The following is a 25,234-nucleotide window of genomic DNA, read 5'->3' as shown; positions in this document are numbered from 1 at the left end:
TCGAAAAGGAGTTTAACAGTATCCCGTTTTTTATTGCCTGTTACTTGAAGTTTGCTCTAATATTCCTTAGTTGCCAGCTCTAATGCTTATTGGTATTGATACTGGCTCATGTATCATCTCATTATGAAACAAGAGTATGTCTGAGTACAAAATCCAATCAAAAGAGCTGGCGGTTTCAAATTTTTTGTACAACAGTAATTTTTTTCAGTTTTCATTCATGCTTCATCAAAGGCGAAGAGAAATATTTCAAAGAACTTGTAAAGAAAAAAAACATTATCTTTCTGTTCAATACTTTCATTATATGCATTATCAAAAGTCGCATTTGTTAATCTACCGGTTACAAAAACCGAAGCCGTGAAAGCAAAAAGGAGAAAATTTTTTGAATATTTTGACATGTTCTGCTTTCACGTAGCTGAACGCGTCAATTGAGACCAATAGTTTTGAAGAATTGTCTTATAAACAGCATATTTAAGGACGTTTTTGAAAATTTATTTTTCAATTAACTAATGTTTTAACTAAAATTTAACAAAAAAACTGTATTTTTGGAAGCTTTTCATTTATAAAATATTTAACCGACAGAAATTTATATATGTGGTAGGTAGCTATGAATCAAAAAGAGATTTGAAAACAAAAAGTTGGAAGTTTGGCCCATAACAGAAATATTGCACATTGTTTTTTGGCCTGATCGTTTTTTTTTTCGTTTATTAATAACATATGCTTTTGGAATTAGAAAGGCGCTTTCTAATAGACAGTTGCTTAATCTGAAAAAGTAGAGATGACAGAAATATTGTTAATTGAACTTTATTACCATTTTTTTGGAAACAGACTAGAACAGAACACTGATGGAAAAACTGGACAAGGAGGCTCGGTAATGTGCGATCAGACATAAGGTTCCGACCCCGCTCATCCACAATTTTGGCATAATTGTTTTAGCAAATGGGGACCAGATAGAAAAACCCAAAAATTCGAGTATTTTTCAAAAATTGGTGTATGAACGAAAAGATAGCCTCTATAGCAAATAACTCAGTGGAGTAAATTATGATGCAATAGATTGACGGGGTATGCCAATATTAAGAAAGCGAGTCAAGACGAACAGCAAAATCAAACAACAACAAAGAATAATTACATCAAAACTTTATATAAGTTTTAAAAAACAAAACTTAATAACAAAGTCAAAATAGCGTCAGATACATCTGAAACTGAACAAAATAACTCGCAATTATTGACCAGTTTATAATAAGGCTTGGTAACAATTAGTCAATAAAGAACAAAAACAGTAAAGGTGAAATATTCGCTTTTTTTTAAAAAAAAAAGTTCATTTCAAAGTAATGAAAACCAATAGAAATCAACTGAAAAATCCCATAGGTTTACAACTCCTAATGCTTCTATAGTAGGTAATTAAGAACTGTCGATATTCAATTTTTTATGCGGTTATAAAAAGAACAAAGTGACAACAAACAAAAAATCAATTAAAACTTGCCATAAAACGCTTTCGAAGCCTTAAAGCCAAATTTTGGCACCCAAAATATGTTCAATTGCACCTTCGTCGAACACCGATAATGTATTATGTGACCTCTCATTAATGAAACTTGGTAACAAGTAGAAAAAATGAAAGAAAGGGCAAAATTTGTTAATACTTGTTTTTTTAGAAAAAAAATTATTTCCAAATACATGAAAGCCATTAAATACAGAATGAAATAATTAAATAGGTTCGTTTATTCTTCCAAAGGAAGCTTTTGAGACCTGCAATTATCCAGAATATGTCTTACGTATACAAAAGAACGTCATATGAGAAAAATGAAAAATTAATTTACTTTTTTTTGTCAAAAACCCGTGTCGAAGCCAGTAAAGTCATAACGAATTCTTTAAAACCATTGGATTTTGTGACACCAATCCCTCTTGACACCTTCGTTTGACAACAATAATGTCATATTTGGCCTGTAATGAACGGGACTAGGTAACAAACAGACAATAAAAGGAACAAAATTGCGAAGTGTTTTTTTCATTTTAATATTTGTTTTCAGAGTCATGAAAGTCAGCTATCTACTAATATTAGAATATTGGCTCATCTATTTTTTATGAAAAGCCAATGAAACCGGGTCTTTTTACAGGAAATTTCAAACGACTAAAAAGACAAGTAAAAACGACAGTTAGAGATAAAATATAAAAAATTCTTCGAGAAAGTAGTGTCGAAGCCGTTAAAACCATAATCTATATCTTTACGGATTTTAATGTTATCAATTGTGCCTTATTTTGAACTCCAATAATGTGATAAATGTGATATATGAACTGTCAATGACGTGATAATGTGACAAAACTAGAAAACATGGAAAAATGGGCAATTACCTAAAAATTAAATTGAATGTGAAATCTAGTAGTATCAAAGCCAGAAAATCATAAGTCAAGGCTCAAAACGGACGTAAAGATTGAATTTAAATTCAGTAGACAGGTGAAGCGTTCTTTCATTGCCGACACTAAGCTACAAGTTGACCGAATTAATAGAAAAATGTAGGCAAAGTTCAATAAGCCACTTTTTATTTAAAAATCAGATATTTTTAAGTCAAAACGACCATAAGCTTTCAAGTAAAAAACCAGATACAATAATGTGGAGCTGATTAGGAAGCCAATTGGACCTATCACTAGTGAGCTTTGATTTGAATTGTTCTGTTATTTAATTAATATAAAAAGGATCAAATTTTTTTAAATAAAAAAGACCGACTGATTACAATCCGAATTATTTTTGGATTGTAACAGTCCAAGAATGGTCCTAAACTAGCCCTTCTAATGTTGTTCGTCCATTAAAAACACTTAATTTTTCAAATGTCAGAGATATAGATTTTTGTTATTTAAAAAATCAAAAAATAAATGCTGCATTTTTGATAATCAACGAGTGAAGTTGACATAGAAAAATTGGCATAGTTTTAATTACAGAGCACTCTCAACGGAAATTGAAGTAGAAATAGCCCCATTTTGGGTCTCTAGAAAGATTGTGTTAGTGTTGTTTGTGTGTGTTCTTCTTGTAAATTTAATCAAAGTGGACTAAAGAAATTTATTTCGTGCTGTTTTTGATGAAAAAGTCTGAATTTTGAAATATTTAGCCAAAATTTTTGAGAAAAAATTATATAAAAATTGCCCACAGTAATTTGTCTTTAAAAATAAAATAACAACACTCCTTAAAAAAACCCATTTGAGTATTTAGTCCTTCCCCCCTCAAGAGGGGTCGGAACAATTACGCGTCACTGTGAACCAAGACTTCATGTAATGGCGTGCAGAGCTTGTTTATTGTTTTTTATTCTGTTTTGAATAGGTTAGAAAAATTACATTTAAGAAAGACAAAAATCCCGTCTAAAAAACCAACAGGATACAGTCAATCAGCTGAGTTTGAAAAATTTAATGGAACTTTTTAATTAATGGTTAAATGGTTTTGGGTTTTGGGAAATAGAGTCAACTGATGACGATTAATTATATTTAAATACCAATATTTGAGACTTGTGTAAAGTGGGAAAATATTGATTTGAATGTTTGTTGTGCTCGGAATGAGCGGTTGTACTTTTGAAGGCTAATTTTTTAAGCTTTAATTCTATAGAATGTAGCGCTCCTAATTTTTAGTATGACAAGCAAGAAGCAAGCCTTTATCGCAGCTTTTCTGGTCATTTGCCAATAATTTTATGCTAGTTGAGGTACGATAAGGTTTTCGATCTCTTTGGAAAATTTTACTTCACACTGATTCTTCCACTTTTTTTTCGCTAGTTAGGTCGTTCAAAATTTAGCCGGATTTTTCTATGATAGGCACAGGCTATATTCTAAAGGAAATTTAAAAAAGTGAAAAAATGTTAAATGTGCTCAATTATAGTGATACACGAGACACCGTACTTCACGTGTTCGCCTCACTCGAAGACCCTTCAAGTTCAACTTTAGAAGTCCTTGACAGAATCCTATCGGATGAAGATTCGAAATTCGACATCAATATCAATCTGCCAAATGATATCGGAATGTCAGCATTGCATACAAGCATAGAAGCCAAGAACTTCAAAGTGTTCGAGCGGTTGCTCAAAGTAAAGAGTGTCGACGTGAATGTTATGAACATGACACAAGAGCCCCCGTTGTGGTTAGCCGTCGAACAGGACCAAGGAGACTTTGAAATGTCGAGAGAACCCAAGTTCTGTGCTGCTCTGCTACAGAGAGGAGCCAGAATTGACATCAACATCACGGAAGATAAAGTGAGTGTTTCACTTGTTTCGCTGATTCATCGCGATGTAGATATTGGAACCTTTTCAGTTTGTGCCATCCCCCATTACTGAGTGCTTATCATTGGCGACCCCAAACACAACGTGCCATTTTTATACTACTAATAATGCCCGCCGTCAGCCTCTCAAAGGCTATCATTTAGGAGCTCAATTTCTTTTTTAATTCAAAGAATTTGAGTTTTAGTCAAGTGAATTTTTAAGCAGGAAATGAAATGCTTGAAAAAATCTTTAGTGGTTTGAGGGTTGAACAAAATTGGAGAGTGGAGCGAAAAGAGCGTGGTTTTTCGTTCATAAGGCTGTTTTCCTGAAGAGCGAAAGAGAAAAATGATTAAGCGAGCTGAATTTTTTGTTTACGTTCGGCTTTTTCAAACAGGTCTTCAATCGGTTTTAATTTTTTTTGTTGAACTTTGAATTGGCTAATGTAGTTGTAGTTTTCGGTGGATAGTGTTTCTGAAGTTTACGGTTAGTTAATATGCGTTTTATAACTTGACATTTTCTTTGTGCTGCTTTGCAGGTTTTTTATTGTTTTAAAACGAAGTTAGTAGCAATTATTAGTCCTGTAGTCATGCGATCTTTCGCTTGACCGATATTGCATCTGACCCATTTGACGTTTTGTAGTAAAAAAAGGGATAACAGGTAACGCTTGGAGAAAATTAAGTGGCCGAGCAGCTCTCTTAGAGTTTACTAGTTTCTATGTACGCGATTCACTGAAACTTTTTTGAGACAATTTCATGGTGTGAATGGCGGCTCTTATTCTTGAAAGTTTGACCTCCATCTTACCAACCCCATACCTCCTCCCCAGCGTCCACCCTCCTCGAACCCGGTGGTTTGGACTCCCCTCTCGTTCAGCTCTCCAACAAACCTACCCCCCCCCCCCCCCCAACCACTTGACCCCTCCCCCAATCGCTTGACCCCCCCCCCCCCACTTCGCTCACTCCCAACTGATGCATTCCTAACACCCAGCTGGCTACTTCCAAAGCCCACTGCTTGCCAGTCGTTTGAGAGCAATTCGCTCGATGTTAGTCGGTTATCTTATTACTGTTAAAACTTTATCTGCGTTGAGTCCTAAAAATAATTTTAGAAATCTAATATATCATACTGAAAACAGTGGTGTATTATTTCGTGTGTAGTTTTTTGGAAGCAACTTTTGCGATTTGTGATGAGAACAGAAAACTTCTGAAAACTAAACCTTGATTATTCCTCGAGGAACGAGAAAAATGAAACGTTTAATTGATCGATTGCATTTGTCAAGAGCTGTTTAGCTGCGAAGCTGTAAAATGAGCGGAGCTATATTGCTGTGCTCTTTTTTTCGTCGACCCCCATCACTTGAACCCCCTTCACTACGCTCACACCTACATGATGCATTCCTAACTCTCAAGCTCACTACTACTGAAGTTCACCGCTCGCCGGTCGTTTGAGATTAATTTGCCAGACGTTAGTTGGTTATGTTTATGCTGTTTCAGCGATTTCTCATATTATTTTAATTTATTCCTTTCATTTAGAATGCAGTTACTGCTTTGGCTCTTTGGAATTTTGTTGTACCAGTTAGTTGCAGTTTTGAAGTGATAAAGCAGTTTTTGTTGAGAAATGACAATATCGAGATACTTTTGTAACCAGTTTTACCAAGTTCTTTTTCGAAGAAAAGTTGAAAAAACTGTAAGAGCGTGGTAAAAAGGGTTACAAAATTCCTCGATTTTCGGTCATTTTTCAGCAAAAAATGCTCTATTCCTTCAAAAGTGTAATTAATTTGTGCCTCAAAAATCCAAAAATTACAAGGAGCAAAAGTAGTAATTGCATTCTCAATGGAAGGAATAAAACAAAACATTAGAGAAAAATTCGCTGGAACAGCCTAAACATAACCAACTAACGTCAGGCGAATTGCTCTCAAACAAATGGCGAGCGGTGAACTTACGCAGTGCATCAGGTGGGTGTGAGCGGTGTTAGTGGGATTATTCGATAGTGGTTGTAATTTATTCAGTTTTTCTTCAAAAAACAAGTTCATGAGCCTCTCATGGCTTGCCTATTGTTGTTTGAGAATTTCAATAGTTTCAATTGCAGGGAAGAAAGGTAATGGTTTTGACGCACTTGTATTATATAATGAATCAATTGAGTTGTTTTAGTTCAACTTCTTTTTTTTTTTTTGCTTTTTTCGTTTGACTTCGTTTTGTGGCTAGTTTTTATAAGATCCGAATTTACTGAAGCGTTAGTTTTCTAGCCAGAGACGACTCTTCGCGTCATTTTTGGAATTTTCCGATCTGTGCACGATTTTTTTTGTTTTTGTCAAATGGGAGAAGCGATTTTGGTCACAGCAATTGGGGTAAATAAGCGTGTGGTTTCAGAGAACAAAATTTGCTCTCTCAATTGTATTTTTTTGTTGCGATTTCATTTCTCTTTACTGTTCAACTGTTCAACTTCTTTACTGTGCAGCCACCGTCTTCTGTGCCGGCTATTACTGTGGTCCTATTTTGCACAATCCAAAATGTCTGGATTGAATTGGCGTGCTGTCTTTTTTAAGATCTGATCACGCTCTTTTGGGCTTTTTCGCGCCAGTGAGAGGAAAATTTAGATTGGTGATTTTAATCACGTTAGATTAGTAAAGAGAGGAAAACGAAGCGAGTTTGTTTGAAGCTTGATTTTCAAGCTTCTTTAAAAGTAAGAATTTGGTATTTGAATAAATTTCAGGTTTTTGAAAGCGATTTTTGTACGTGTTTACGTGCCGCAATTTGACTGCTATTTTCAGTATTTGTTTTTTATTGCTTTTAAAATGAGACATTTTATTTGGAGTGGTTTCTATTTGAAATTGATTGAACTTATCGACGGGCAGTTAATGTTTTTTTTTACTATGACACCATTTGTTGTCATAATTTTTTTTAAAATTTTTATTTTTACTTCTTTATTAATCTCTTTTGTCTGATCACCTAGTATCATTAAGGACAGTGTTATTGGTTGCTAATGAGGCATAAATGAATCTTATTAAGTGTTTGAGTTTTTGGCTAGTTGTTTTCAAGACTTTGACACTATTTGTTCTCATTATATTTTAATGATTTTTTCAGGTTTGACAGGTGTTTGTTCCACTTCTTGTTGTCATATCGTTATTTCCTATTGGGTAAAGATAGGTTGCTAACATGAAATATTTTAATTGATTGAATTGTTTCAATACAAAGCTAATTATTTTTATGACTTTCAACTTCATTCATTTCAATGTTATCGAATGGTTTAGATTTTACGAGTTTTTATTGTTCAATTTTTTCTCATCTCTTTGTCTCCTTAATGACAACTCGCATCGGTTGCTAAGGATGCCTAGTTTAGTCGTTTAGTTTTGAGCTGTTTTTCATTTGAATTTTCTTTTACGCTTTTCTTTTTCAAAAGATATTACTGATTTTTGAGTTTTTTTATTTCTTGTACTTATTGCTGTTTTATCTCTTAACCTCATTCTTAGCAGGTTTCGTTGCTTGCCAATGAATAATAGGTGAATATTATTAGTCGCTTGAAATTGCAGCAATCGATTTTAAGAGTTACATCTGCTTTTCAAAAAATAATTTTATTTTTTCGTCTTAAGTGTCTTAATGTCTTTTCACGTAGTCTCATTGACAACAACAATGTCTTATTGACATTTTACTGCAGTGTAGTTTTAGTTAATTATTTGGCTCCAATAATTACGTTTTTTCCCCTGAGATACCATTTGTTTTTGAGAGGTTCAAGCGATTTTTCGAGTCTTGCGTTCATTTGTAGTTCTATTGTCCCTTTTTAAGCCATTGGAACTGCTGAAAAATATTGTGACTTTTTGACTTAATCAGTTTTTCGATATGCTGTGGTTAAAAGTCTTGGGTTTTAGTTATGAGGATCTCTTAGTTTTGCGCCACTAGTTTGCAAGATTTCTGATTTCTGCTTTTTCTGATTCCTCTAGGTTGCTCAAAGTAAAGAGTGTTGACGTGAATGTTGTCGACATGAACATGACGCAAGAGCTCCCGTTTTGGTTAGCCGTCGAACAGGACCAAGGAGACTATGAAATGTCTAGAAAATCCAAGTTTTGTTGTGCTCTGCTACAGAAGAGCCAAAATTGACATCAATATCAAGGAATATCAAGGCAAAGTGAGTGTTTCACTTGTTCGCTGATTCATCGCGATGTAGATATTGGAATCTTTCAGTTTGTGTCCTCCCCCATTACTGGGTGCGTATCTTTGGCAACCCCAAACACAACGTTCAATTTTTATGCTACTATTAATGGCCGCCGTCAACCTCTCAAAGGCTATCATTTGGGCGCTCATTTTCGTTTTCAATTCAAAGAATTTGAGTTTTAGTCAAGTGAATTTTTAAGCAGGAAATGAAATGCTTGAAAAAATCTTTAGTGGTTTGAGGGTTGAACAAAATTGGAGAGTGGAGCGAAAAGAGAGTGGTTTTTTTGTTCATAAGGTTGTTTTCCAGAAGCGCGAGAGAGAAAACTGAGTAAGTGAGCTGAATTTTTTTTTACGTTTGTTTTTTTCAAACAGGTCTTCAATCGGTTTTAATTTTTTTTGGTTGAACTTTGAATTGGCTATGGTAGTTGTAGTTTTCGGTGGATAGTGTTTCTGAAGTTTACGGTTAGTTAATATGCGTTTTATAACTTGACATTTTCTTTGTGCTGCTTTGCAGGTTTCTAATTGTTTTAAAACGAAGTTAGTAGCAATTATTAGTCCTGTAGTCCTGCGATCTTTCGCTTGACCGATATTGCATCTGACCCATTTGACGTTTTGTAGTCGAAAACGGGATAACAGGTAACGCTTGGAGAACATTAAGTGGCAGAACAGCTCTCTTAGAGCCTTACTAGTTTCTATGTACGCGATTCACGGTGTGAAGGGTGGTTCTTCTTCTTAAGAGAAGAACAGAAAAGTTTCGAAAACTCAAACTTGATTATTTCTCGAGAAAAGGAAAAAAATGAAACGTTTAATGGAACGATTGCGTTTGTCAAGAGCTTTTTATAGCTGCGAAACTGTAAGCTGAGCCGAGTTTTATTGCTGTGCTCTTGTGTTTTTGTTTCGTCGACCCCCATCCCTTGACCCCCCTTCACTCCGCTCACATCTACCAGATGCATGCCTAGCCCCCAAGCTGGCTACTACTGAAGTTCACCGCTCGCCAGTCGTTTGAAATCAATTTGTCAGACGTTAGTTGCTTATGTTTTTGCTGTTTTAGCGATTTCTCAATATATTGTTTGGTTTTGTTCCTTTCATTTAGAATGCAGTTACTGCTTTGGATCTTTGGTATTGTGTACCAGTTAGTTGCAGTTTTGAAGTGATAAAGTAGTTTTTGTTGAGAAATGACAGAATATCGAGATACTTTTGTAACCAGTTTTTGCCAAGTTCTCTTTCGAAAAGTTGAAAAAACTGTAAGAGCGTGGTAAAAAGGGTTACAAAATTCCTCGATTTTCTGTCATTTCTCAATGAAAAATGCTCTATTCCTTCAAAAGTGCAGTTAATTTGTGCCTCGAAAATTTAAAAAGAGCACAGGTAGTAATTGCATTCTCAATGGAAGGAAGGATTAAAACAAAACAATAGCAAAAAATCGCTGGAACAGCCTAAACATAACCAACTAACGTCGGGCGTATTGCTCTCAAAAGACTGGCGAGCATTGGACTTCAGTAGCAGCCAGCCGGGCCTTAGGGATCCATCAGGTGGGTGTGAGCGGTGTTAGGGGGTCATGCGATAGGGGCTTTAATCAGTTTTTATTCATACAAGAAGTTTTTGAGCCTCTCATGGACTGCCTATTGTTGTTTGAGAATTTCAACAGTTTCAATTGCATGGAAGAAAGGTAATGGTTTTGACGCACTTGTATTCTATAACGAATCAATTGAATTGTTTTATTATAGCTTCTTTTTTAGCTTATTTCGTTTGACTTCGTTTTGTGGGTAGTTTTCTGGGTTCTCATTTATTGAAGCGTTAGTTTTCTAGCCAGAGACGACTCTTCGCGTCATTTTCGGAATTCTTCCGGCTATGTTTTTTTACGATGTGCACGATTTTTTATTATTTGTAGTCAAATCGTAGAAGTGATTTTGGTCACAGGAATTGGAGTAAATAAGCGAGTGATTTGAGAGAAAATTTGCTTTCTCAATTGTAATTTTTCGTTCATTGGTTGCGATTTAATTTCGCTTTTCTATTGATTGAACTTATCGACGGGCAGCTAATGTTTTTTTTTACTATGACACCATTTGTTGTCATAATTTTTTTTGAACTTTTTGTTTTTACTTCTTTATTAATGTCTTTTGTATTATCACCCAGTATCACTGAGGTCAGTGTCATTGGTTGCTAATGAGGCATAAATGAATCTTTTTAAGTCTTTCAGTTTTTGGCTAGTTGTTTTCAGGACTTTGACACTATTTGTTCTCATTATTTTGTATTGATATTCTGAGGTTTGACAGGTGTTCCTTCTACTTCTTGTTGCCATATCGTTGTTTCTTTTTAGGGACCGGTCTCATTGATCAATTTTGTCTCATCTCTTTGTCTCCTTAATGACAACTCGCATCGGTTGCTAAGGATGCCCAGTTTAGTCATTTAGTTTTGAGCTGTTTTTCACTTGAATTTTCTTTTACGCTTTTCTTTTTCAAAAGATATTACTGATTTTTTATGTTTTTTTAGTATTTCTTGTACTTATTGCTGTTTTATCTCTTAAACTCATTATTAGCAGATTTCGTCGCTTGCAAATGAATAATAGGCGAATTTTATTAGTCGCTTGAGTTCGCAGCAATCGATTTTAAGACTTACATCTGCTTTTCAAAAAATAAAATTTTATTTTGGTCTTAAGTGTCTTAATGTCTTTTCACGTAGTCTCATTGACATCAATAATGTCTTATTGACATTCTACTGCAGTGTAGTTTTAGTTAATTGTTTGGCTCCAATAATTACGTTTTTCCCTGAGATACCATGTTTTTGAGAGGTTCAAGCGATTTTTCGAGCGTTTATTTATAGTTCTATTGTCCCTTTTTCAGCCATTGGAACTGCTGAAAAATATGTTGTGACTTTTTGACTTTGTGGTTAAAAGTCTTGGGTTTTAGTTATGAGGATCTCTTAGTTTTGCGTCACTGGTTTGCAAGATATCTGATTTTTTCCGATTTTCAGTTTTTTCTCTTTGCTTTTTCTGATTCCTCTAGGTTACTCAAAGTAAAGAGTGTTGACGTGAATGTTATGAACATGACGCAAGAGCCCCTGTTTTGGTTAGCCGTCGAACAGGACCAAGGAGACTTTGAAATGTTGAGAGAACCCAAGTTCTGTTCTGCTCTGCTACAGTGAGGATCCAAAATTGACATCAATATCACGGAATATCAAGGCAAAGAGAGTTTTTCACTTGTTTCGCTGATTCATCGCGATGTAGATATTGGAATCTTTCAGTTTGTGTCCTCCTCCATTACTGGGCGCGTATCTTTGGCAACACCAAAAACAACGTTCAATTTTTATACTACTATTAATGGCCGCCGTCAGCCTCTCAAAGGCTAGCATTTAGGCGCTCAATTTTTTTAATTCAAAGAATTTGAATTTTAGTCAGGTGAATTTGTAAGCAGGAAATGGAATGCCTGAAAAAATTTAGTGGTTTGAGGGTTAACAAAATTGGAGAGTGGAGCGAAAAGAGAGTGGTTTTTCGTTCATAAGGCTGTTTTCCTGAAGAGCGAGAGAGAAAAATGAGTAAGCGAGCTGAAATTTTTTTACGTTTGGCTTTTTCAAACAGGTTTTCAAGCTTTTAACTTTTTTTTTGGTTGAACTTTGAATTGTCTGTAGTAGTTGTAGTTTTCGGTGGATAGTGTTTCTGAAGTTTACGGTTAGCTAATATGCGTTTTATAACTTGGCATTTTTTTTGTGCTGCTTTGCGGGTTTTTAATTGTTCTAAAACGAAGTTAGTAGCAATTATTAGTCCTGTAGTCTTTTTAATGCAATTTTTTGCTTGACCGATATTTCATCTAACCCATTTGACGTTTTGTAGTCAAAAACAGGATAACAGGTAACGCTTGGAGAACATTAAGTGGCAGAACAGCTCTCTTAGAGCCTTACTAGTTTCTATGTACGCGATTCACTGAAGCTGTTTTCAGGAGACAATTTCACGGTGTGAAGGGTGGTTCTTGTTCTAAGAGAAGAACAGAAAACTTTCGAAAACTCAAACTCGATTATTTCTCGAGAAAAGAAAAAAAATGAAACGTTTAATGGAACGATTGCGTTTGTCAAGAGCTTTTTATAGCTGCGAAACTGTAAGCTGAGCCGAGTTATATTGCTGTGCTCTTGTGTTTTTGTTTCGTCGACCCCCATCCCTTGACCCCCCTTCACTCCGCTCACATCTACCAGATGCATGCCTAGCCTACAAGCCTAGCCATACAAGCTGGCTACTACTGAAAATTTCTCGATTTTCTGTCATTTCTCAACAAAAACTGTTCTATTCCTTCCAAAGTGCAGTTAATTTGTGCCTCAAAAAATTAAAAAGAGCAAAAGTAGTAATTGCATTCTCAATGGAAGGAAGGATTAAAACAAAACAATAGGAAAAAATCGCTGGAACAGCCTGAACATAACCAACTAACGTCGGGCGTATTGCTCTCAAAAGACTGGCGAGGATTGGACTTCAGTAGCAGCCAGCCGGGGCTTAGGGATCCGTCAGGTGGGTGTGAGTGGTGTTAGGGGGTCATGCGATAGGGGCTTTAATCAGTTATTATTCATACAAGAAGTTTTTGAGCCTCTCATGGACTGCCTATTGTTGTTTGAGAATTTCAACAGTTTCAATTGCATGGAAGAAAGGTAATGGTTTTGACGCACTTGTATTCTATAACGAATCAATTGAATTGTTTTATTACAGCTTTTTTTTGGCTTATTTCGTTTGACTTCGTTTTGTGGGTAGTTTTCTGGGTTCTCATTTATTGAAGCGTTAGTTTTCTAGCCAGAGACGACTCTTCGCGTCATTTTCGGAATTCTCCGGCTATGTTTTTTTACGATGTGCACGATTTTTTATTATTTGTAGTCAAATCGTAGAAGTGATTTTGGGCACAGGAATTGGAGTAAATAAGCGAGTGATTTGAGAGAAAATTTGCTTTCTCAATTGTAATTTTTTGTTCCTTGGTTGCTATTTAATTTCGCTTTACTATTGATTGAACTTATCGACGGGCAGCTAATGTTTTTTTTTAATATGACACCATTTGTTGTCATAATTTTTTTGAACTTTTTATTTTTACTTCTTTATTAATCTCTTTTGTATTATCACCCAGTATCACTGAGGTCAGTGTCATTGGTTGCTAATGAGGCATAAGTGTCTTAATGTCTTTTCACGTGGTCTCATTGACAACAATAATGTCTTATTGACATTCTACTGCAGTGTAGTTTTAGTTAATTATTTGGCTCCAATAATTACATTTTTTCCCCTGAGATACCATTTGTTTTTGAGAGGTTCAAGCAATTTTTCCTGAAGAGCGAGAGAGAAAAATGAGTAAGCGAGCTGAAATTTTTTTACGTTTGGCTTTTTCAAACAGGTTTTCAAGCTTTTAACTTTTTTTTTGGTTGAACTTTGAATTGTCTGTAGTAGTTGTAGTTTTCGGTGGATAGTGTTTCTGAAGTTTACGGTTAGTTAATATGCGTTTTATAACTTGGCATTTTTTTTGTGCTGCTTTGCGGGTTTTTAATTGTTCTAAAACGAAGTTAGTAGCAATTATTAGTCCTGTAGTCTTTTTAATGCAATTTTTTGCTTGACAGATATTTCATCTAACCCATTTGACGTTTTGTAGTCAAAAACAGGATAACAGGTAACGCTTGAAGAACATTAAGTGGCAGAACAGCTCTCTTAGAGCCTTACTAGTTTCTATGTACGCGATTCACTGAAGCTGTTTTCAGGAGACAATTTCACGGTGTGAAGGGTGGTTCTTGTTCTAAGAGAAGAACAGAAAACTTTCGAAAACTCAAACTCGATTATTTCTCGAGAAAAGAAAAAAAAATGAAACGTTTAATGGAACGATTGCGTTTGTCAAGAGCTTTTTATAGCTGCGAAACTGTAAGCTGAGCCGAGTTATATTGCTGTGCTCTTGTGTTTTTGTTTCGTCGACCCCCATCCCTTGACCCCCCTTCACTCCGCTCACATCTACCAGATGCATGCCTAGCCTACAAGCCTAGCCATACAAGCTGGCTACTACTGAAAATTTCTCGATTTTCTGTCATTTCTCAACAAAAACTGTTCTATTCCTTCCAAAGTGCAGTTAATTTGTGCCTCAAAAAATTAAAAAGAGCAAAAGTAGTAATTGCATTCTCAATGGAAGGAAGGATTAAAACAAAACAATAGGAAAAAATCGCTGGAACAGCCTGAACATAACCAACTAACGTCGGGCGTATTGCTCTCAAAAGACTGGCGAGGATTGGACTTCAGTAGCAGCCAGCCGGGGCTTAGGGATCCGTCAGGTGGGTGTGAGTGGTGTTAGGGGGTCATGCGATAGGGGCTTTAATCAGTTATTATTCATACAAGAAGTTTTTGAGCCTCTCATGGACTGCCTATTGTTGTTTGAGAATTTCAACAGTTTCAATTGCATGGAAGAAAGGTAATGGTTTTGACGCACTTGTATTCTATAACGAATCAATTGAATTGTTTTATTACAGCTTTTTTTTGGCTTATTTCGTTTGACTTCGTTTTGTGGGTAGTTTTCTGGGTTCTCATTTATTGAAGCGTTAGTTTTCTAGCCAGAGACGACTCTTCGCGTCATTTTCGGAATTCTCCGGCTATGTTTTTTTACGATGTGCACGATTTTTTATTATTTGTAGTCAAATCGTAGAAGTGATTTTGGGCACAGGAATTGGAGTAAATAAGCGAGTGATTTGAGAGAAAATTTGCTTTCTCAATTGTAATTTTTTGTTCCTTGGTTGCTATTTAATTTCGCTTTACTATTGATTGAACTTATCGACGGGCAGCTAATGTTTTTTTTTAATATGACACCATTTGTTGTCATAATTTTTTTGAACTTTTTATTTTTACTTCTTTATTAATCTCTTTTGTATTATCACCCAGTATCACTGAGGTCAGTGTCATTGGTTGCTAATGAGGCATAAGTGTCTTAATGTCTTTTCACGTGGTCTCATTGACAACAATAATGTCTTATTGACATTCTACTGCAGTGTAGTTTTAGTTAATTATTTGGCTCCAATAATTACATTTTTTCCCCTGAGATACCATTTGTTTTTGAGAGGTTCAAGCAATTTTTCCTGAAGAGCGAGAGAGAAAAATGAGTAAGCGAGCTGAAATTTTTTTACGTTTGGCTTTTTCAAACAGGTTTTCAAGCTTTTAACTTTTTTTTTGGTTGAACTTTGAATTGTCTGTAGTAGTTGTAGTTTTCGGTGGATAGTGTTTCTGAAGTTTACGGTTAGTTAATATGCGTTTTATAACTTGGCATTTTTTTTTGTGCTGCTTTGCGGGTTTTTAATTGTTCTAAAACGAAGTTAGTAGCAATTATTAGTCCTGTAGTCTTTTTAATGCAATTTTTTGCTTGACAGATATTTCATCTAACCCATTTGACGTTTTGTAGTCAAAAACAGGATAACAGGTAACGCTTGAAGAACATTAAGTGGCAGAACAGCTCTCTTAGAGCCTTACTAGTTTCTATGTACGCGATTCACTGAAGCTGTTTTCAGGAGACAATTTCACGGTGTGAAGGGTGGTTCTTGTTCTAAGAGAAGAACAGAAAACTTTCGAAAACTCAAACTCGATTATTTCTCGAGAAAAGAAAAAAAAATGAAACGTTTAATGGAACGATTGCGTTTGTCAAGAGCTTTTTATAGCTGCGAAACTGTAAGCTGAGCCGAGTTATATTGCTGTGCTCTTGTGTTTTTGTTTCGTCGACCCCCATCCCTTGACCCCCCTTCACTCCGCTCACATCTACCAGATGCATGCCTAGCCTACAAGCCTAGCCATACAAGCTGGCTACTACTGAAAATTTCTCGATTTTCTGTCATTTCTCAACAAAAACTGTTCTATTCCTTCCAAAGTGCAGTTAATTTGTGCCTCAAAAAATTAAAAAGAGCAAAAGTAGTAATTGCATTCTCAATGGAAGGAAGGATTAAAACAAAACAATAGGAAAAAATCGCTGGAACAGCCTGAACATAACCAACTAACGTCGGGCGTATTGCTCTCAAAAGACTGGCGAGGATTGGACTTCAGTAGCAGCCAGCCGGGGCTTAGGGATCCGTCAGGTGGGTGTGAGTGGTGTTAGGGGGTCATGCGATAGGGGCTTTAATCAGTTATTATTCATACAAGAAGTTTTTGAGCCTCTCATGGACTGCCTATTGTTGTTTGAGAATTTCAACAGTTTCAATTGCATGGAAGAAAGGTAATGGTTTTGACGCACTTGTATTCTATAACGAATCAATTGAATTGTTTTATTACAGCTTTTTTTTGGCTTATTTCGTTTGACTTCGTTTTGTGGGTAGTTTTCTGGGTTCTCATTTATTGAAGCGTTAGTTTTCTAGCCAGAGACGACTCTTCGCGTCATTTTCGGAATTCTCCGGCTATGTTTTTTTACGATGTGCACGATTTTTTATTATTTGTAGTCAAATCGTAGAAGTGATTTTGGGCACAGGAATTGGAGTAAATAAGCGAGTGATTTGAGAGAAAATTTGCTTTCTCAATTGTAATTTTTTGTTCCTTGGTTGCTATTTAATTTCGCTTTACTATTGATTGAACTTATCGACGGGCAGCTAATGTTTTTTTTTAATATGACACCATTTGTTGTCATAATTTTTTTGAACTTTTTATTTTTACTTCTTTATTAATCTCTTTTGTATTATCACCCAGTATCACTGAGGTCAGTGTCATTGGTTGCTAATGAGGCATAAGTGTCTTAATGTCTTTTCACGTGGTCTCATTGACAACAATAATGTCTTATTGACATTCTACTGCAGTGTAGTTTTAGTTAATTATTTGGCTCCAATAATTACATTTTTTCCCCTGAGATACCATTTGTTTTTGAGAGGTTCAAGCAATTTTTTGAGTCTTGCGTTCATTTGTAGTTCTATTGTCCCTTTTTAAGCCATTGGAACTGCTGAAAGATATTGTGACTTTTTGACTTAATCAGTTTTTCGATATGCTGTGGTTAAAAGTCTTGAGTTTTAGTTATGAGGATCTCTTAGTTTTGCGCCACTAGTTTGCAAGATTTCTGATTTCTGCTTTTTCTGATTCCTCTAGGTTGCTCAAAGTAAAGAGTGTTGACGTGAATGTTATGAACATGACGCAAGAGCTCCCGTTTTGGTTAGCCGTCGAACAGGACCAAGGAGACTTTGAAATGTCTAGAAAATCCAAGTTTTGTTGTACTCTGCTACAGAGGAGCCAAAATTGACATCAATATCAAGGAATATCAAGGCAAAGTGAGTGTTTCACTTGTTCGCTGATTCATCGCGATGTAGATATTGGAATCTTTCAGTTTGTGTCCTCCCCCATTACTGGGTGCGTATCTTTGGCAACCCCAAACACAACGTTAAATTTTTATGCTACTATTAATGGCCGCCGTCAACCTCTCAAAGGCTATCATTTAGGCGCTCATTTTCGTTTTTAATTCAAAGAATTTGAGTTTTAGTCAAGTGAATTTGTAAGCAGGAAATGGAATGCTTGAAAAAATTTAGTGGTTTGAGGGTTAAACAAAATTGGAGAGTGGAGCGAAAAGAGAGTGGTTTTTCGTTCATAAGGCTGTTTCCTGAAGAGCGAGAAAGAAAAATGAGTAAGCGAGCTGAAATTTTTTTTACGTTTGGCTTTTTCAAACAGGTTTTCGAGCTTTTAACTTTTTTGGTTGAACTTTGAATTGTCTGTAGTAGTTGTAGTTTTCGGTGGATAGTGTTTCTGAAGTTTACGGTTAGTTAATATGCGTTTTATAACTTGGCATTTTCTTTGTGCTGCTTTGCGGGTTTTTAACTGTTCTAAAACAAAGTTAGTAGCAATTATTAGTCCTGTAGTCTTTTTAATGCAATTTTTTGCTTGACCGATATTTCATCTGACCCATTTGACGTTTTGTAGTCAAAAACAGGATAACAGGTAACGCTTGGAGAACATTAAGTGGCAGAACAGCTCTCTTAGAGCCTTACTAGTTTCTATGTACGCGATTCACTGAAGCTGTTTTCAGGAGACAATTTCACGGTGTGAAGGGTGGTTCTTGTTCTAAGAGAAGAACAGAAAACTTTCGAAAACTCAAACTCGATTATTTCTCGAGAAAAGAAAAAAAATGAAACGTTTAATGGAACGATTGCGTTTGTCAAGAGCTTTTTATAGCTGCGACACTGTAAGCTGAGCCGAGTTATATTGCTGTGCTCTTGTGTTTTTGTTTCGTCGACCCCCATCCCTTGACCCCCCTTCACTCCGCTCACATCTACCAGATGCATGCCTAACCTACAAGCCTAGCCATACAAGCTGGCTACTACTGAAAATTTCTCAATTTTCTGTCATTTCTCATCAAAAACTGCTCTATTCCTTCCAAAGTGCAGTTAATTTGTGCCTCGAAAAATTGAAAAGAGCAAAAGTAGTAATTGCATTCTCAATGGAAGGAAGGATTAAAACAAAACAATAGGAAAAAATCGCTGGAACAGCCTAAACATAACCAACTAACGTCGGGCGTATTGCTCTCAAAAGACTGGCGAGCGGTGGACTTCAGTAGCAGCCAGCCGGGGCTTAGGGATGCATCAGGTGGGTGTGAGCATTGTTAGGGGGGTCATGCGATAGGGGTTGTAAAATATTCAGATTTTCTTCATACAAGAAATTTTTGGGCCTCTCATGGACTGCCTATTGTTGTTTGAGAATTTTAATAGTTTCAATCGCATGGAAGAAAGGTAATGGTTTTGACGCACTTGTATTATATAATGAATAACTTGAATTGTTTTAGTTCAGCTTCTTTTTTGGCTTATTTCGTTTGACTTCGTTTTGTGGGTAGTTTTCTGGGTTCTCATTTTTTGAAGCGTTAGTTTTCTAGCCAGAGACGACTCTTCGCGTCATTTTCGGAATTCTTCCGGCTATGTTTTTTTTACGATGTGCACGATTTTTTATTATTTGTAGTCAAATCGTAGAAGTGATTTTGGTCACAGGAATTGGAGTAAATAAGCGAGTGATTTGAGAGAAAATTTGCTCTCTCAGTTGTAATTTTTTGTTCATTGGTTGCGATTTAATTTCGCTTTTCTATTGATTGAACTTATCGACGGGCAGCTAATGTTTTTTTTACTATGACACCATTTGTTGTCATAATTTTTTTTGAACTTTTTATTTTTACTTCTTTTTTGATGTTTTTTGTATTATCACCCAGTATCACTGAGGTCAGTGTCATTGGTTGCTAATGAGGCATAAATGAATCTTTTTAAGTCTTTCAGTTTTTGGCTAGTTGTTTTCAGGACTTTGACACTATTTGTTCTCATTATTTTGTATTGATATTCTGAGGTTTGACAGGTGTTCCTTCTACTTCTTGTTGCCATATCGTTGTTTCTTTTTAGGGACCGGTCTCATAGGTTGCTAATATTAAATCTTTTAATTGATTAAATTGTTTCAATTCAAAGCTAATTCTTTTTATGACTTTTAGCTTCGTTCATTTCAATGTTATCGATGACTTTTACCTTCGTTCATTTTTGCTAGTTTCGTTTGACTACGTTTTGTGGGTAGTTTTCCTAGGTTCTAATTTATAGAAGCGTTAGTTTTCTAGCTAGAGACGACTCTTCGCGTCATTTTCGGAATTCTTCCAGCTATGTTTTTTACGATATGTGCACGACTTTTTATTATTTGTGTAGTCAAATCGGAGAAGTGATTTTGGTCACAGGAATTGGAGTAAATAAGCGAGTGGTTTGAGAAAAAATTTGCTTTCTCAATTGTAATTTTTTGTTCATTTGTCGCGATTTAATTTCGCTTTACTGTTCAATTTCAGCCCTCGTCTTCACTGCTGGCTATTACTGTGGTCCTATTTTGCACAATCCAAAGTGCCCGGATTGAATTGGTGTGCTGTCTTTTTTAAGATCTGATCACACTCTTTTGGGCTTTTTCGCGCCAGTCAGAGGATAATTTAGATTGGTGATTTTATTCACTTGAGATTAGTAAAGGGAGGAAAAACAAGCGAGTTTGTTTAAAGCGTGATTTTTTCCAAGCTCCTTAAAAAGTAAAGTTGGTATTTGAACAAGATTTTGAAAGCGATTTTTTACGTGCTTACGTTGCCGCAATTTGACTGCTCTTTTCAGTGTATTTTTTTGAGTGCTATTGATATGATACATTTGTTTTGGATTGGTTTCTATTTGAAATTGATTAAACTTATCGACGGGCAGCTAATGTTTTTTTTCTACTATGACACCATTTATTGTCATAAATTATTTTCGGAAATTTGGTTTTTACTTCTTTATTAATCTCTTTTGTCTTATCACATAGTATCATTAATGACAGTGTCATTGGTTGCTAATGAGGCATAAATGAATCTTATTGAGTGTTTGAGTTTTTGGATAGTTGTTTTCAAGACTTTGACACTATTTGTTCTCATTATATTTTAATGATTTTTCACCTGAGGTTTGACAGGTGTTCGTTCTACTTCTTGTTGTCGTATCGTTATTTCTTATTGGGGACAGATAGGTTGCTAACATGGATTATTTTAATTGATTGAATTGTTTCAATACAAGGCTAATTCTTTTTATGACTTTTACTTTCATTCATTTCAATGTTATCGAATGTTTGAGGTTTTACGAGTTTTTATTGTTCAATTGTGTCTCATCTCTTTGTCTCCTTAATGACAACTCGCATCGGTTGCTAAGGATGCCTAGTTTAGTCGTTTAGTTTTGAGCTGTTTTTTATTTGAGTTTTCTTTTACGCTCTTCTTTTTCAAAAGATATTACTGACAAATCTCGTCGGTTGCTAATTTAATCGTTTTCGTTTTGAGTTGGTTTTTTTTTACTTTTCTGTTACGCTTTTCTTTTTCAAAAATTTTTTAGTGTAAAATCACTAAAATTTTTTAGTGATTTTACGCTTTTCTTCTAAATTTTTTAGTGATCTCTTAACTTCATTAATAGCGGATTTCGTTGCTTTTCTAGCTATTTTTCAAGTCTTGCGTTCATTTGTAGTTATTTTGTCCCTTTTTTTGGAAATTGGAACTGCTGAAAAGTATTTTGTGACCTTTTGAGTTAAACAGTTTTTCGATATGCTGTGGTTAAATTTCTTGGGTGTTAGTTATGAGGAGCTCTTAGATTTGCGCCACCAGTTTGCAAGGTTTCTGACTTTTTTTGAATTTTCAGTTTTTTTCTCTTTTTGCCTTTTCTGGTTCCCTCTAGGGGGTTGTGTTATACACTCATTCGGGGGGAGTGCATAGAGTCATTGCTTTGTTATTTGTATTAGGGTTTCCAAAAGTGCTAAATTTTGCAAAAAGAATTTATCTATTTGCTATTTTAAATTTTTTTTGCTCATAGGGTCAGGTGTTTTGTTGGCTGTCTTAATAGGATGTTGCTGTAAAATTTTAAATGTAAGGATATCAGTTAAGATAGTTCGTTGGATTGTTAGTGAGGCCTTGGAAGACTGCTATTTTTTTACTTCATCGATTAAAATTGTTTCGCTTTACCTCATTTTGCCGCTTTTTCGACTTTTTGCATGAATTCGTTGTGACTTCTTTAGGCTAGTTTCATCCTTCGCTCATCCTCTTCAAGGCTTTTTTAGGCTGCAGTTGCTGAGCGAAACAATTCAAAATGAACCGAATTAGTTTCGAGAAACCAAATCTAAAACAGAAACGGAATAAACCAACCCATTAAGCCCAATATTAGATGCCAGCTACTTGAACTTTGATCGTATCAGTTAACATAGCTATTGCCTCTGTATCCTCTCATTAAGAACGTCGAGTATGTACAACTTAAATGCAAAATGCAATCAAAATAGTTTGCACTTTAAAAATGTTTTTGTGCAACAATGAAATTTTTCATTGTTTTTCTGTTCCTTCTATCCCAATCGGTGTTAAGGGAATCACGATGGTCGTTTTCTGGCAATATCCTGAGTATTTTTTTGTCGAGCTTTCTGATAGTTTTTAATTTTTTTCCGGATCAATTGCTACTCATTTCTGGGACGATTTTTTTTGTTTAGTCAATGAAAATTCTCTATTTTTGTTTGTAGTTCAGGATTTGTCGTGCTTTGTTTTTTTTTTTTACATTTCAAAAAATTTAAATTTTTCTGGAGCGCTGTCCTTGTTTAGGATCTGCTCACACGGTTTGAAAATTTTTGATGTCAAAGTGGAGTAGTGGTTTTGGTTACGCCGAAACAGGAAGTGGATCGAAAAAACTGATGGTTTTGCGGCGAGAATTTTTTCACTCTGATTTTAAAGTTGAGTGATAAAATGGCGGAACAAGTTCGCCTTCTAGCTTGTGGTTTGTTCACATGCTGGAATTTGATTTTTGTAATTGCTGGTTTCTCGATTTTCTGATCGAATGTTTTTATGAATGGTTTTCCCCAATCCATTCATAGTCCATCAGAGGTCTAGATTTTTGTTTAGTCAATATAAATTCTTTGAAGTGTATGTGAGGACTTGTCCTGTTATGCTTGTTTTAAGTTTGGTTTTACCGTTTTTCTTTTTTACGTAATTCGTCGTTTCATGTTTGACTTCTGACTCTCTTCATTCGCTGTTTCAACTGAATGGAATTTCAATGGAGTTCCTTCAACACTTTTCCTTAACTACGTTTGAGGTCAAGAAGCTAAATCAATAGAAACTGGATAAACCAATAAAGACCTAATCCAAGGATCTAATGGATATAAACTTAGTGCATGAATTTATCAAAGTGTAGAGGCTAAATTCACCATACTCATCAGATCTAATGAAACTGCGGACGAAATTAGAACACTTTTTCACACTAAGAAAATAATTCGATGTCGCTAATATTCTCTTCATTTCGTTTCTCTCTGTTTCAATGCTAATGTCGATCAGTAGAGTCAACGGGGGCTGTTTTCCGGTAAGAATGTCGACTGTAAAAATGTAATGGCTCGTGCTTTGTGGTCAATGGCGTACTGGGGAGCAGGTGCGTTAAGCGAAGCGCAATACTTTAAAAGTGCATTACGTTAAGGAACAAATTGCGGCTATTGTGTTACGATTTCTTATGTCCAAAATAGGTTTATGTCCAAAAAATTCTTTTGTTGTGCATTCGGCTCTAATATAAAAGTTTAAGGATCTATTCAAGCTGAAGCTAAACTATTGTTTTAGGTGCCGTTATTGAACTTCTGTGCCCACAAGATGTTTGAAAATGCTGCTATTTATTTGGCTCATCAGAAGTGTAACTTTAATCATCAGGACTCAAATGGGTTGTCAGTTCTTCACGTCGCGTGCATGAACAATCTGTCGAATTTAGTGTCTAACTTGCTTGAGCTAGGAGCCAACTGTAACAGTCGGACAAAGTTTGTAGCAGCTGAGAAGCCCAGACCGGGACCACCTCCTAGCCAAAAAGCATCAGTATCTTCACCAATTCCAACGTCCCCGTCTCCACAGACATCCGAAAGGGGTTTTAAAAAGAAGACCAAAGTTGTGAAAAAGAAGATTGTGCGAAGAGTTCTGAAACCGAAGAAATCGTCAGCAGAGAAAATTTCACCGATGGGTGGCGCCAAAGGATCGATACCGTTGAATCCTTTTGACGGTTGGAAGTTGGATTTCATGTGCTTGTTTAATTGCTCTCAAACGAAGTTGGTAGCAAATATTTTAGTGCTGTTGGTCTTTTTTATGCGATTTGTCACTCGACCGATTTTTCGTCTGACCCATTTGACTTTTCGTCCGTCCTCAAAAACGGGATAAATAGGTAACGCTCGGAGGGCATTAAGTTCTCCTAGAGGCCTAAGGCTTACTATACTCTAAGAATGCGATTAACCAAAACTGTTTTTAAGAGACAATTGCATGGTGTGAAGGGCAGTTCTTAATCTCGAAAGTTCGACGAACCCTCCGAAAGTTCTTAATCGCGAAAGTCTAGTGGTCTATTAACCACCAGGTAGCAGAGGGTGGACTGGGGATGTGAGAGGTGGGGGTCTGACGGGAGGTTGACTGAGTGACGGGAGGTTGACTCTGCTACCTGGTGGTTTGAACCCCCCTCTCGTCTCCAGCCCTCCCAATCCTCCCCCCCAATCGCTTCACCCCCCATCGCATCACCACCCCCCCTCCAAAGCTAGCATCGCTGAGCCACAGCTGGGTACTACCGAAGTCAGCCGCTTGCAGGTCGTTTGAGAGCAATTCGCCCGACGTTAGTCGGTTATGTTCTCTTTCGCAGTTATTCTGTGTTTAATAGCCGCGTCCTCAATTCTAGGCGGCTATTATAGCGCTCCTAAATTTTTTTTACGATCAAAGAATTTGAATTGTATTGGGGCGCAGTGTTTTTTTAAGATGTGTTCACACATTTCTGAATGACTTTGATCTTTCCAAACGGGATAAACAGGTAAAGCCCAGCGGGCATTAAGTTTCATTAGAGGCCCAAAGTGGGCTTTAGTAGTCCTTCAATTGCTTAGAGTGGTGCAGCTGCTGGGATAGCCTTAATTGAAGGTTAAAAGGTCGTTTTTAGGAGTTTTTGGGCTCAAAATTCTGCAGTTTTTCATGTTTTATTATAGCTGCGAAGATGTAAGCTGAGCGTAGCTATATTGCGGTGCTCTTGGTTTTTTTTGTTTCGTCGTCTGACGCTCTTTTTTCGTTTTACATTTGTTCACACAGCAAAGCTGAAAAAGTCAAATTTTCTGAATGACTTCTTCCTCTCACTAACGGCATTTGCGCGCGTGACGTCATTTCTCACTCGCTTTAGCGAAAGTTGTTAGGTTATTTGTGTGATTAGATTTTGATCATACGTGACTTACGTCACTCAATAAAATGACTTTTGCACTTTTAAAACTTAAGTTTAAATTGAATTTGTTTAAGGTCAAAGGAACTCATATGTGCTGTAAAGGTCCCTAATAAGAGGCTTCTGTGGAATGAATTTTAACAAGATTTAATAATTTATCGCTGAATGTTTTTTAGCCCAGTTTTTTGAGCGGCGTCGATTTTTTTTTCAATTTAGATCTGTATCTGTTTCTATCTC

General features: G+C 36.0%; 1 protein-coding gene across 1 annotated transcript in view; it reads left to right on the top strand.

Annotated features, from left to right (window-relative positions):
- LOC142349068 (rabankyrin-5-like) overlaps nt 1–25,234 on the top strand; it is a 110,889-nt gene that overhangs the window by 58,098 nt on the left and 27,557 nt on the right. Inside the window, exons 9-10 of the mRNA XM_075400481.1 lie at nt 3,854–4,220; nt 23,392–23,818. Coding sequence (XP_075256596.1) covers nt 3,854–4,220; nt 23,392–23,818 — 794 coding nt within the window. The remainder of the gene's footprint in view (nt 1–3,853; nt 4,221–23,391; nt 23,819–25,234) is intronic.

This window comes from Convolutriloba macropyga, chromosome 11 (genome assembly GCF_964194025.1).
Source record: "Convolutriloba macropyga chromosome 11, txConMacr16.3, whole genome shotgun sequence".
NCBI classification, from domain to species: Eukaryota; Metazoa; Xenacoelomorpha; order Acoela; family Convolutidae; genus Convolutriloba; species Convolutriloba macropyga.
Note: the sequence above shows the minus strand (reverse complement) of the source record. Positions and strands in the feature narration are given on the sequence as shown.